The sequence below is a fragment of the Ictalurus punctatus genome, unplaced genomic scaffold (genome assembly GCF_001660625.3).
Source record: "Ictalurus punctatus breed USDA103 unplaced genomic scaffold, Coco_2.0 Super-Scaffold_100071, whole genome shotgun sequence".
NCBI classification, from domain to species: domain Eukaryota; kingdom Metazoa; phylum Chordata; class Actinopteri; order Siluriformes; family Ictaluridae; genus Ictalurus; species Ictalurus punctatus.
This window is the reverse complement of record NW_026521092.1, coordinates 263399-277500: the sequence shown is the minus strand read 5'-3', so window position 1 is coordinate 277500 and position 14102 is coordinate 263399. Positions and strand designations below refer to the sequence as shown.

The 14102-nt window shown below is 42.5% G+C and overlaps 1 protein-coding gene across 2 annotated transcripts in view; it reads left to right on the top strand.

Annotated features, from left to right (window-relative positions):
• The window catches only part of chrd (chordin), a 12675-nt gene extending 10321 nt beyond the window's left edge, over positions 1-2354 (top strand). For both annotated transcript variants that reach the window (XM_047161351.2, XM_017491547.3), the window contains exons 18-20: positions 25-282; positions 1104-1197; positions 1301-2354. In XM_047161351.2, the coding sequence (XP_047017307.1) occupies positions 25-282; positions 1104-1197; positions 1301-1362 (414 nt within the window). In that variant the 3' untranslated portion in view covers positions 1363-2354. The remainder of the gene's footprint in view (positions 1-24; positions 283-1103; positions 1198-1300) is intronic.
• Positions 2355-14102: the final 11748 nt, after the last annotated feature.

Sequence of the window (14102 nt, the reverse complement as noted above, 5' to 3'; positions counted from 1 at the left end):
TTCTAACCTTCACCTACAATCTAGGGCTCGACTGGAGAAGTGCACTGCGAGAAAGTCACCTGTCCGCCGCTCACCTGCAGCCGACCAATCAGACGCAACCCCTCGGACTGCTGTAAGGAGTGCCCGGCTGAGGACACACCCCTCCTGGAGGAAGGTGAGATGATGCAGGGGGACGGGCCACGACACTGCAAGTTCGGCAAAAACTACTATCAGAACAGCGAGAACTGGCATCCTCGCGTGCCACTGGTTGGGGAGATGAAGTGCATCACATGCTGGTGTGACGTAAGTAACTGAAGAACTTCCGCCAATCCGAGAGCTCGGTCGGGTCGATCGGAGACCGTATCGCGGAGCTCACGCTTGCATTCAGTGGATAAAACAAACTTTTTTTTCCAACTAGCTACCCGCGGACGTTTCTATATGACCCACGGGCTAAACGATAACGTAAAGCAGCATGCTCGTTTCCGTTAAACTGACACGTTGGTCCATTTTTTAGCGAGCTGTTTTCATACTTTCAGAAACTCTTCATACTTTCAGAAGCTTCGATGAAACGACGTTACTTTCGCGAGGCACGGCAACGCGCCGCAGAGAAATGTTCATTTCGAAAAAGAAAGAAATCTATTACAGATGAGTTTCGGCCAGCTCGTTTCCAAACAGAGTTTGGCTTTCGCAACGGATCGGCTGTAAATTGGCTTTATCCAATCAGACGTCGCTCGAGTCATGTAAATGATGTAAGAGACGAAGTTGTTTATAGTTAATTTATAGTCACTTACGGAAAGAATTGGCTTTTGAATAAATGGCTTTTGTGTGTGTGTGTGTGTGTGTGTGTGTGTGTGTGTGTTATATGTTAGACAAATAAAATCCCTAATTATTTAACGTGTTGTAGCCTGGAAATAATCCTACATTAATCTTGTTTGGAGTGATCATTTTAACATATAATAGTGATTATAGCTAACAGACTATTTACATGGCAGTAAACATATTTTGAGGATTAATTTATGTTTATTTCCTTTGAAATCTGGGACTTGTTTTGCTGTGAAAAAGATGTTTAGTATTTGCTTTTCTAACCTGGTGTTTTTTTCCCTCTTCCTTCTCTCTGCATTTAGCACGGCATCACAAAGTGTCAGAGGAAACAGTGCCCACTATTGAGCTGCAGCAATATTACACGAAGAGAGGGCAAGTGCTGCCCTGAGTGTGCAGGTAACACACACACACACACACACACACACACACGAATGATTTTGTGCTTGAAAACTTGACAATCTCCAAGTTCTCATCTGTTATTCTCGTTATTCTCTTACAGATGATTTCACCAAAGAAGAAGAAATGAAGATGGAGGAGAAAAAGAAGAGCTGGAGGCACTGATCTGCATGTCCGGTCCCATTTATTTTTTCGTCCTCAGCCCCGTCTATCCATCCTCCCGTCCGTCAGTCTGTCTCCCTCTCTCGAGTGGGCCGCTGGCGAACTGTTCGAGAAGTGACAGAAACACGAGCGGAGAAAGAGAGAAAGGGAAAACATGCGAATAAACAAGCAAGTGAGGCAGAACAAGAGCCTCTGAGGGAAAAATGTTGAAGGAGAAGGAACAAAAGGAACGAAGGGAAAAGGACCGGGCTGCTGTGCTGGATAAAATTCCTTCGTGACTGACTTTTAAAAAAAATTTTATGCTTTTTTTTTTTTTTTTTTTTTTTTGCTTTACTTTTGGAATTTTTTTCTTTTTTGGACTTGGAGCAAACTTCAAACAGAGACACACATGCTATACATTTTCTTGACGATGGGTGGTATGATGTGTGTGTGTGTGTGTGTGTGTGTGTGTGTGTGTGTGTGTGTGTGTGCATGAGAGAGAGAGAGAGAGTGCGCAAGAGCGCTTGTGTGTTAAATTGGCGAGGTGCAGACAGCCATAAACTCATTGGGTGGCAATGAGTGAATGTAAAACACACACATGTGCCCACACACACACACACACACACACACATTCCAATATGCGTCCACAAATTCAACATCATGTTGTATTTCTACCGTGTTCATCATCTTTATACTATCTGAATATGCAAATTCCAGTATCATCTCAGCCAATCTCAGCTGTCTCATATTATTCTATTACAAAGTGCCTGATTGGAGATTTTGCTCCTCGATTGGAAAGAATTGACTGATTAAAGGGCTGAGCTCCGAGTTTGTTCATATTGGCTTCGCCCATTTGTGTTGCACCCGATGTTGTTGCCTGTCTGTTTTGTTTTTCAACTCTTTTGTGTAATATTTTATGATTAATTGCTGTCTGATTATTATGATGAATATTGTATTTCATATTTATTGAGTGCGCTGGGAAAAAAAAAATTCAATAAAAGTGTTCTTTATAAGAAGCTATTTCTTCACTGTGATCAATCAGGGGACGGGAGACTGGTGTCTGTGCAGGAGTCTGTGTAAAGGTTCTGTCATTTTTAAAAGTGTTTCTAGACCTGTAATAAACATTTGTTTCGAAAGATATATTAGAACAGTCTTCATTTTCGATATCACCATGTTATTGATCTTGCTATATTCTTGTTGATTTCAGGGTTGTGTTTATATTATTCTGAACCAGAAATTAGCTCCACACCCGGGAAGAATGCCGCTGCTCAGCTCTGAGCCATTTCCTTTTAAAGATACAAGAAGGAAGAAGAAGTGTTTATCATCAGTGGTTTATTCCTGTCACGTGCTCAGTGTTCTGAGGATAGGCTCTGGATCCACGGCACCCCTGACTAGGATAAATCAATCCCAAATGCATCAGATGTCATAAATGTGAGACAAATTGCTTCACACAAAAATCCCAAATCTAAAGGTATAATAAAAAATAGTGAATGCACATTAAATAAAACTTGGAATTTCCTGCTGGATAAATGAGGAGACTTTCTTTGTCGTAAGCCAGGTGATCTGGTATCCTCTTCACAGGCCTGGTCATTTGATCCTTGCTACAACCTGGTGACCTGGTGTCCTTGCCGCGGGCCCAGAGGTCAAGGGCCTCTGTCAAAGCCACAGTGGGTCTGGTGTCCTAGTCACAGGGCTGGTTATCTGGTGTCCTTGTCGTTGACTGGTTTCTTTGTCGCAGGTCTGGTGAGCTAGTATCAGTTTCTCAGACCCAGTGGTATGGCAGCCTTGTCACAGACCTGGTGGTCTAGTAGATTTGTCATAGGCCTGATGTACTTGTCACAGATCAGTATGGTATCCTTGTCACACATCTGGTGGGCTGGTGTCCTTGCCACAGGCCCATGGTAGGCTATTTTTGACATAGACCTAGTAATCTGGTGTCCTTGTTGCAGACTTGGTGGTCTGGTGTCCTTCTCGTAGCCTGGTGGTCTGGGGTCCTTGTTGTATAGCTGCTTTTCTGGTGTCCTTGTCGCAGGCCTTGTTGTCTGGTGTCCTTGTTGCAGGCTTGGTGGTCTGGTGTCCTTGTTCTAGGCCCGGTGGTCTGGTGTCATTGTTGTAGACCTATTGTTCTGGTGTCCTTGTTGCAGGCCTGGTGGTATGGTGTCTTTGTGGTAGAAATTCTGCACTTACACCTCTACTCTGCGCACTTTGCTTTTTCTGGAACTCAATTAATGGATCTTGTATGGTAGCACTACTTGTATTGTCCATCCATCCATCTTCTATACCACTTATCCTTTTCAGGGTCACGGGTAACCTGGAACCTATCCCAGCATCGGGCACAAGGCGGGGTACACCTTGGACAGGGTGCCAATCCATCACACACATTCACACACCCATTCATACACTATGGACACTTTAGACCAATCAATCTACCATGCATGTCTTTGGACTGGGGAAACAAACCGGAGTACCCAGAGGAAACCCCCGCAGCACAGGGAGAATATGCAAACTCCGCACACACAGAGCCGCAGGAATCGAACCCCCGACCCTGGCAGTGTGAGGCAAACGTGCTAACCACTATTTTCTGTATTTTCTGTATTTTCTCATTTGTAAGTGGCTTTGGATAAAAGCATCTGCAAAATGGATAAATGTAAATGTAATTTAAGTGGTTTGGTGTCCTTATTGTAGGTGTGGTGGTCTGGTGTCCTTGTCGTAGGCCTTGTGATCTGGTGTCCTTGTCGCAGGTCTTGTGGTCTGGTGTCCTTGTTGCAGGCCTGGTGGTCTCATGTCCATGTCACATGCCTGGTGGGGTCTGGTGTCTTTGTTGCAGGCCTGGTGGTCTGGTGTCTTTGTTGTAGGCCTGGTGGTCTGGTGTCCTAGTTGCAGGCCTGGTGGTCTGGTGTCCTAGTTGCAGGCCTGGTGGTCTGGTGTCCTAGTTGTAGGCTTGGTGGTCCGGTGTCTTTGTTGTGGGCCTGCTGGTCTGGTGTCCTTGTTGTAAGCTTGGTAGTCGGGTGTCCATGTCCTGGTGGCCCAGTAGGTGCTGTGGTGCCATTTGGCAACAGAATATCCTAATCTTATTTACCCCCCTAAAGATTGGGAGGTATAAAATCCATCCAATCCAAAAATAGTTAATGGCAAGCAATCGAAAAAAGAAAGAAAAAAAAACCATAAGTGTCACATAAAAGGGTTGTAAAAGGACTTAAAAGTGGAAGCAGCATTTTGCAAATCAAGATCAGTCGTCACTCACTAACTTCTTGAATGTTTCACAACAAAATCATTTTAGGACACGATCCAACTCAGAGGGTGAGCTCATGGAGCTCATGCACTAAGACAAGGCCTTCAAGAAGAGAGCGAGTGAGGACTGATCTTGATTTACAAAATGCCACTACCACTTTTAAGTTCTTTTACAGTTCTTTCAAGCGCCACTTACTCGCTGTTTTACAACCGCTTTCCATTAATTGTTTGGATTTGCTCCAACACGAAGCAGTGGATGGATTTAAAAAGTGGGAAAACTTCCATACGATAACAAAAAGGTTTATGTTTATCATATTGATCAAATCTCTCTCTCTCCCCCCCGTCTCTCTTTTTCTGTCTTTCTGTCTCTCTCTAATTTCTTGTCTGTCTCTCTGTAATTTAACGGCATCTTGCTGTTTCATTTCCATTTTCTCCATTGCTCCGTCTCCCCTCTTTTACCTTCTCTTCTCTGCATCTAGATTTAACAAATGGGGGAAATGTGACACACAGATGCGGGCCTCACACACACACACACACACACACACACACACACACACATACACATATATTCTGGTTAGAGGGATCTTTCCCATGTTGAACAGAGCTGGACCATATGTAAGCCACAATATCTTCTGTAGGAAGTCTTCCAAACACACACACACACACACACACACACACACACACACACACACACACACACACACACACACACACACCAAAGGGTTGTTCTTCTATGTTAGACAAATGCAAACCATATGTGACCTGTATCATCTTCTGCCACTGATCAATCACAAACACACACTCATCTCAGACACACAAACATGTATATGTGTTTGGACACATTGAGAAATATGGGCTGTGAGCTTATAAACCACCTGTAGAAACGCCAGGCACAAGGCACCAGGCACAGAAAGGTCAAAGGTCAGTGATGTTGCACTGCTGGACCTGTGGGAATGATATGCATATGATTTAAATAATGCACTGATGGGTATCTTTTGTGTGTGTGTGTGTGTGTGTGTGTGTGTGTGTGTGTGTGTGTGGGACATCTGTTGCCAGTGAGTGTATTTCTCACAGGGCATTCCTTCAGTTCTTCAGCTAAGTGTTTAAAGCTGCTCTCTCGGTTTCTTGCTGCCTCAATCTCCATCCATCTTCATCATGATGGAGAGAGAAAGTGTGCGTGTATGTGTGTTTTCGTTTGTAACAACATCACTGATTTGAAGTGACTGTTGTTTCCCCCGTGAAAGTTAATGATGAATATATTTAAGCTTTTTTTTTTATTTGTAAGAGTAGGGTTCTTAAACTTTTTCAGCGACTGACCCCGATTCACAATTTCCCCAGTTTTTACTGATGAAGTGGTAGTAATTAGGCCTACAACTTTGAAAAGTCACACTCTGAGTGTACAATCCATGAAGATTCAAATCCTTCCACTGTTTGTATATAAGAATACTATCTTACACATGCAATATATCACACATCACATTAATTATACAATTAATATACATTAATGAGGGAATGATTGCATCCATACCATGTATCCTACATAGGGGAGCCTGGAGCCTATGCCAGGGAACTTGGGGCACAAGGCCGGGGACACCCTGGACAGGGTGGCAACCCATCGCAGGGCACAATCACACACTACGGACAATTTTGGAAATGCAGATCAGCCTACAATGATAATAATAATGATGAATTGTAATTCCTTAGACATATTTAGCGCTTTTCTAGGCACTCAAAGTGCTTTACCACCATTATGTAGCATCCACCTGGATGATGCGACGGCAGCCATAGTGCACCAGAACACTCACCACACACCAGCTATTAGAGAGAAGAGGAGAGGGATGTAGCCGATTCAGAGATGGAGGTTATTAGGGGGCCGTGATACAGTAGATAAGGGCCAGTGGGAGCATTTCACTAGGACACCGGGATTTTTAATGATCGCAAAGAGCCAGGACCTCGGTTTAACGTCTCATCTGAAAGACGGTGCATGTCATTGGACTGGGGGAGGAAACCGGAGTACCTGGAGGAAACCCCCAAAGAATGCAAACTCTGCACACACAGGGCAGAGGTAGGATTCAAACCCCCAACCCCAGAGGTGCAAGGCAAATGTGGTAACCACTAAGCCATTACTGTACATTTAATAAATAAAACTTCTAACCAATAAACATCCAGTTGTACCCATCGTTGAATCTCTAACATCGTTCTAAACCATTGACTTTTAATCATTACTGTGCCAATTATTAAATTCTCTTTTTTTGTGACTAAACGTATAGTACCTTTAACGTTAACCTTTAACACACACCCAAATCTCTTACTGTACTTCAACTCATTAACCTTTATTTAAGATTTTACACACGTTTATGTTGTGTCCTTAACTAATAACAACTGCATGTACAGTGGATATTTGTCGTGAATTTAACCTTTTAGTCATACCTGTACACCTTTACCTTTAAACACAGCGTCACACCTAATAAACCTGTGGAATCCATGATGTATAACAAAAGTCACCAGCCCTGTAACTGGAGATCTACCTACCTTCTTGAAGACTTTAGCTCCAACCATTATTGTGCCCACCTGACCATCTAATCATTGCCTTACGAAGATCAACTGGAACAGGAGTGTTAGATTGTGGTTGGAGATGAAACCTGCAGGAAGGTAGATCTCAAGGAAGAGGGCTGCATAACAACCTTCCACCAATCAATTAACAGAAAAGTGAGCGCCACTTAGTCTCCATCTAGTGGCCATGCAGAGAAGTGCAGCACATTACTACTGTAATTAGTCTTCACGTTTACATTTAGTGTGACGTCATAGTTTATTTACACAGGATAAAAAGTGTAAAGGTGAGTGAGATTCTGCATTACAGAGCTACAAAACTATTTTGATTTATTTATTTATTCATTTTTTTTTTTTTACAAAGTATCTAATATCTAGGAGAACAAAGTTATATTTGAGCTCAAGTGGGGGAAAAAACTATATCACTGATATAACTGTTTATTGCACTAAATAGTGAAAGAGACATTCTCAGCGCTATCTTGATTCAGATTTTAGAAGATTCATTAGCAGGTCATATCAACGTCAGTGTGACTTAATTAGCGAGATGAATCAATTAGCTAAACAATGTGCCTTTAAATGAGCTATGAGTTGCTCATACTGGAGGAAAAGGTCCATGATTTTGTCCCAGATGCAAAATGATATGTCTAGTTTGTGTTCTCGCGTGGATCTGATCCAAAATCGCTTTTTTTTTTAAACCTCTACAGTGTTTCAGTAAAAGTGCACCATGGGTTTCAACGCCGAGGATTTCTCCGCGCCGTAACGCTGTTAGTGCCTGCTGCGCATGCGCGTGAGGATGACTGAAACGTTTTGGATATGCATAAAGATGAAAAATTCAGCTGAATCAAGTAGGCTGCGTCTCAATGTACACTATACCCCCTTACACAAGTATACACTAGGTATAAAGTGTGTGTGTGTGTGTGTATTCTCACACACACGTACGCCGCGCGTGACACTCGGAGTGCAACAGAGAAGACTGGCTTGCGGATGCACCCGCATTGCAACATGAGTGCGCGCGCTCCATCTCTCTCTCTCTCTCTCTTTTTCCTCTATGTAGCTGCGGAACCCCCCACGACTTCAATGCATCCACCCCCCCCCCGCCCACGTGCTTGCTAACACCTCCGCGCGAGCATCACGGTGTCCGTGATTATCTAGAACGCGCACGAGCTCTTCAGGTTGCTGCTCAAGTTTAGACCCGGGCATCATCCCTCTCGGTGTGGATGGAATAAACACTCCATCGACGCCTGCGAGCGCGCGCGAGAAAGGAAAGGGGGGGACAAAAAAAAGAGAGAAACAAAACCAAAGAAATAAAGTCTGCGCAACTTTGCGTCACAGCCTCCGCGCACGGTGCACCGGATCGCGCACGTGACGCCAGACCGGGGGTCTCCCGTGTCTCAATTCCGCGTTCAGAGATTAAAGCACGAGATTAGAACGGAAACAACCGTGAGTAAAAACAGGATTTTATTTCTGTAATAATTTTTTTTTAAAAAAGGTTTATTTATTTATCATCATGTGCTCTTTCACGTCACTTCTCATCGCCACGAGCTCGCGCTCTTCCCGCCATTTCCATCCCAAACACCTGCAGAGAGAAGAAATGAACTAAACACACCTGCACCAGTTAACACTGATATGCTAATTAACTTAACGGTATTTATTTTTTAAACGAATTAACATTTCAACAAAAAGTGAAGTAAATACCTCCACAGAGAACTGAAATAACTTCTACAGGGCTTCATTTCTACAATTCAATCCATAGATATGTACATTCTGAATGAAATAATACATGATTTGGTATTTTTATTGCCCAAGAAACGATTAAAATGGGCGGCACCCTTCCTTCTTATTAAAACACCCAGCTCTATGAATATTCATGATATGCAAATTAGACAACAACCCCACGTGCTCCCGTCATCCTTAACAATGGTCTTAAAAGAGAAAGTGAACAAAACGTTGCTCTACAGAGTACTGAATTAACTTCTGCAGGGTTTCATTAATATTCACAGTTTAAACGAACAGAGATGAACGGTTAGAATGTAGTTAGAAGAATAAAGTGTTTTTATCAGCTGTGAAACGGTTCAAAAGCGCAGCTTTCATCATAAAAACATCAGGATTTATGAATATGCATGAACATGAGCAAGCAAATTAATAACCGCATTAATGTCACGAACATTAGCTATTTTAGTCCCCCAACACACACACACACACACACACACACACACACACACATACACACACTTACTTACAGTCAGGCAGTTTATGACTTTGGGTCTTTATGACTCTTTAATGAGGAGTGTGTGGACAGGATTAGGTGTGTGTGTGTGTGTGTGTGTGTGTGTGTGTGTTTTCTGTCTTTAATGTTTGGTGGATTTGGGGAAGTAGGGGATGAAGCGTGTTAGCACTGATGTACGTAGTGGAGCTTCATCGATGTGTGTGTGTGTAAAATGTGGGGAAAGCAAAAGAAGTAGGATAGAATAATACCATAAAAAAAGAAAGAAGGAAAAGGACATTGAGGGAGAATAAGGGGGAGAGTGCAAAACAAAGCGGAGATGAAGGGAAAGGAAAAGGAAGGTAAGGAAAGACTGGGAAAGGAAAAGAAATGAGAAAGAACGACCAGGAAGGAAAAAGTAAAGAAAATGAAATGAAGTAGTGGAAAGGTAAGGAAATAAAGGGAATAAGAGGAGTGGGTAAAGGTTTGACACAAAAATGTTAAAGAAGTGAAAGGAAAGGAAATGAAAGGAAAAGAAGTGAAAGGAAAGGAAGTTAAAGGAAAGGAAAGGAAGTGAAAGGAAATTAAAGGAAAGCCCAAAACACATACACTGTGTGTACACCCTGACGTCATTAGAGGGCAGTGTTGTATTCACTGAAGGAACTTGTTTTATTTACACTAAATACACAGTGTGTGTGTGTGTGTGTGTGTGTGTGTGCGCGCGTGCATGTTTTAGACTATTAACTCTAACATGTTAAGGATATTTATGCTACACTAATGTTGATTAAAACATCACAATTTTTTTTTATTAATCAGTTGATCTACGTTTCAGGGAAAACTGTGTTTCTACATTGTTCCTGTTCAAATACTGAAGGTTAAAGTAATAAAATCAGTGCAAAATTATCTATCTATCTATCCATCTATCTATCTGTCTATCTACCTCCAGTATATATACAGTACAGTGCTGTGAAAAAGTATTCGCCTTTTGCTGATTTCTTCTGTTTGTGTGTATCTCATACTAAATAGTTTTAGATCTTCACAATAAATACAACATAAAACAAAGGCAACCCGAGTAAACACACAATACAGTTTTATTTATTTGCAATTTATTGAAGCAAAAAAAGTTATCCATCACCTGTGTGAAAAACTAATTGCCCCCTTAAACTTCAAATCTGGTTGTGCGACCTCTGTCAGCAATGACTGCAACCAAACACTTCTGATAACTGGAGATCAGTCTTTCACTTACTTCTAGGACTCGGACCTACTCCTACGCTTCGGATCATTGTCTCAGTGCATAATCCAGTTGCGCTCGAGTTTCCACTTACGGACTGAAGACCGGACATTCTCCTTTAGGATTTTCTGGTAGAGAGCAGAATTCATGTTTCCCTCAATATACTGCAAGTTGCCCAGGACCTGAAGCAGTAAAGCATCCCCACACCATCACACTGCCTCCACCATGCTTGACTGTAGTTATGATGATCTTTTGGTGGAGTTCTGTGTCTGGTTTACGCCAGATGTCACGGGACCCCCGTCTTCCAAACAGTTCCACTTTCAGCTCATCAATCCACAGAACATTCTCCCAAAAGGTTTGAGGATCATCAAGGTGTGTTTTGGTGAAATTCAGTCGAGTCTTAATGTTCTTCTGGGTTAGCAGTGGTTTTCACTTCGCCACTCTTCCATGGAGGACATTTTCCCCCAGTGTCTTTCTGATAGTGGAGTCATGAACAGTGACCTTTACTGATGCAAGAGAGGCCTGTAGGTCCTTTGATGTTGTCCTTGGCTCTTTTGGGACTCCCTGGATGAGTCGTCACTGTGCTCTTGGAGGAATTTTGGAAGGTCGGTCACTTCTGGGAAGGTTCACTACTGTGCTGTGTTTTTCCAGTCCGGCTCTCGCTGTGGTTCTTTGGAGTCCCAGAGCCTTTGAAATAGGTTTGTAACCCTTCCCAGACTGATGTATTTCAATCACCTTCTTCCTCATTATTTCTGGAATTTTTTCAATTTCAGCATAGTGTGTTACTGGGTAAGACCTTTTAACCAACTCCATGCTGATGAAAAAGTTCTATTTAAGTGTTGATTTGATTGAACAGGGTTTGCAGTAATCAGGCCTGGTTGCATTTGGTCCATCTGAACCCCATTATTAATGCAGTTTCATAGATTTGGAGAACTAGTAACTACTGGGGCAAATACATTTTCACACAGACCCAACTGGTATTGGATAAGTTTTTTGCTTCAATAAATAAGATTATCATTTAAAACTGTAGTTTGTGTTTTCTCAGGTTGCCTTTGTTTTATCATGTAATATGGGAAAAGGGACTAAAACTACGTTTCCCATCAGCCACTACATGCCACATGTCTCTTTCACCTGATTCACATTTGGCTCATTAGCACTTATACTATATAAATAGTCACGTTCTGCACTGCATGGGTTGTCTTGCGTTGGTTTGAGTTATCCTTTGGTCTCATGTCATTCTAGGCCTGGTTCTGTAAGTCTTGTGTTATGTTTTGTTTGTAGTTCATTAAAACGTTTGAACTTGGATTCTGCATTTGCATCCGTCCTTACCTCCGTGACGTGACCGTTTGTATGAGATATACACAAAAGCAGAAGAAATCAGGATGGGGCAAATACTTTTTCACAGCACAGTGTGTGTGTGTGTGTGTGTGTGTGTGTGTGTGAGTGTGTGTGTGTGTGTGTGTGTGTGTGTGTGTGTGTGTGTGAATATATAATGTTTCTCCGTGTTGGAATTAGTACAGTATTAGTATAAGTTCTTGAAATACTTCACACTTTTAACCAAAAATTGTTTTTTGGTTATTTTTTTTTCTTCTTTCAAGCAGCATGTTGAGGTTTGTGGGTTTTTCCCCTTTTCTTTTTTTGGATAGAGCAGTGGATAGAGGAGTGGATAGAGGATGGGTAAAGGATGGATAGATGAATGGATGGATAGAGGTGTGGATAGAGGATGGATAGATGAATGGATGGATAGAGGAGTGGATAGAGGAGTGGATAGAGGTGTGTATAGAGGATGAATAGATGAGTGGATGGATGGATGGATGGATGGATAGAGAAGTGGATGGATGAATGGATAGAGGATGGATAGATGGATGGATGAATGAGTAGAGGATGAATAGATGAGTGGATAGATGAATGGATAGAGGAGTGGATGGATGAATGGATAGAGAGTGGATGGATGAATGGATAGAGGATGAATAGATGAGTGGATAGATGAATGGAGAGAGGATGGATAGATGAGTGGATGGATGAATGGATAGAGGATGGATAGATGAGTGGATGGATGAATGGATAGAGGATGGATAGAGAAGTGGATGGATGAATGGATAGAAGTGGATGGATGAATGGATAGAGGATGAATAGATGAGTGGATAGAGTGGACAGAGGATGGATAGAGGAGTGGATAGAGAAGTGGATGGATGAATGGATCGAGGATGGATAGAGAGTGGATAGAGGATGGATAGAGGAGTGGATAGAGAGTGGATAGAGAAGTGGATGGATGAATGGATAGAGGATGGATAGAGAAGTGGATGGATGAATGGATCGAGGATGGATAGAGAGTGGATAGAGGAGTGGATGGATGAATGGATAGAGGATGGATAGAGGATGGATAGAGGAGTGGATAGAGAGTGGATAGAGAGTGGATAGAGGATGGATAGAGAAGTGGATGGATGAATGGATAGAGGATGGATAGAGAAGTGGATAGAGGATGGATAGAGAAGTGGATGGATGAATGGATAGAGGATGGATAGAGAAGTGGATAGAGGATGGATAGAGGATGGATAGAGAAGTGGATGGATGAATGGATCGAGGATGGATAGAGAGTGGATAGAGGATGGATAGAGGAGTGGATAGAGAGTGGATAGAGAAGTGGATGGATGAATGGATAGAGGATGGATAGAGAAGTGGATAGAGGATGGATAGAGAAGTGGATGGATGAATGGATAGAGGATGGATAGAGAAGTGGATGGATGAATGGATCGAGGATGGATAGAGAGTGGATAGAGGATGGATAGAGAAGTGGATGGATGAATGGATAGAGGATGGATAGAGGAGTGGATAGAGAGTGGATAGAGGATGGATAGAGAAGTGGATGGATGAATGGATAGAGGATGGATAGAGAAGTGGATGGATGAATGGATAGAGGATGGATAGAGGATGGATAGAGGAGTGGATAGAGGATGGATAGAGAAGTGGATGGATGGATGGATAGAGAAGTGGATGGATGAATGGATAGAGGATGGATAGAGGATGGATAGAGAAGTGGATGGATGAATGGATAGAGGATGGATAGAGAAGTGGATGTATGAATGGATAGAGGATGGATAGAGAAGTGGATGGATGAATGGATAGAGGATGGATAGAGAAGTGGATGGATGAATGGATAGAGGAGTGGATAGAGAGTGGATAGAGAAGTGGATGGATGAATGGATAGAGGATGGATAGAGAAGTGGATGGATGAATGGATAGAGGATGGATAGAGGATGGATAGAGAGTGGATGGATGAATGGATAGAGGATGGATAGAGGAGTGGATAGAGAGTGGATAGAGGATGGATAGAGGATGGATAGAGAGTGGATGGATGAATGGATAGAGGATGGATAGAGAAGTGGATAGAGGATGGATAGAGGATGGATAGAGAGTGGATGGATGAATGGATAGAGGATGGATGAATGGATAGAGGATGGATAGAGGAGTGGATAGAGAGTGGATGGATGAATGGATAGAGGATGGATAGAGAAGTGGATAGAGGATGGATAGAGGATGGATAGAGAG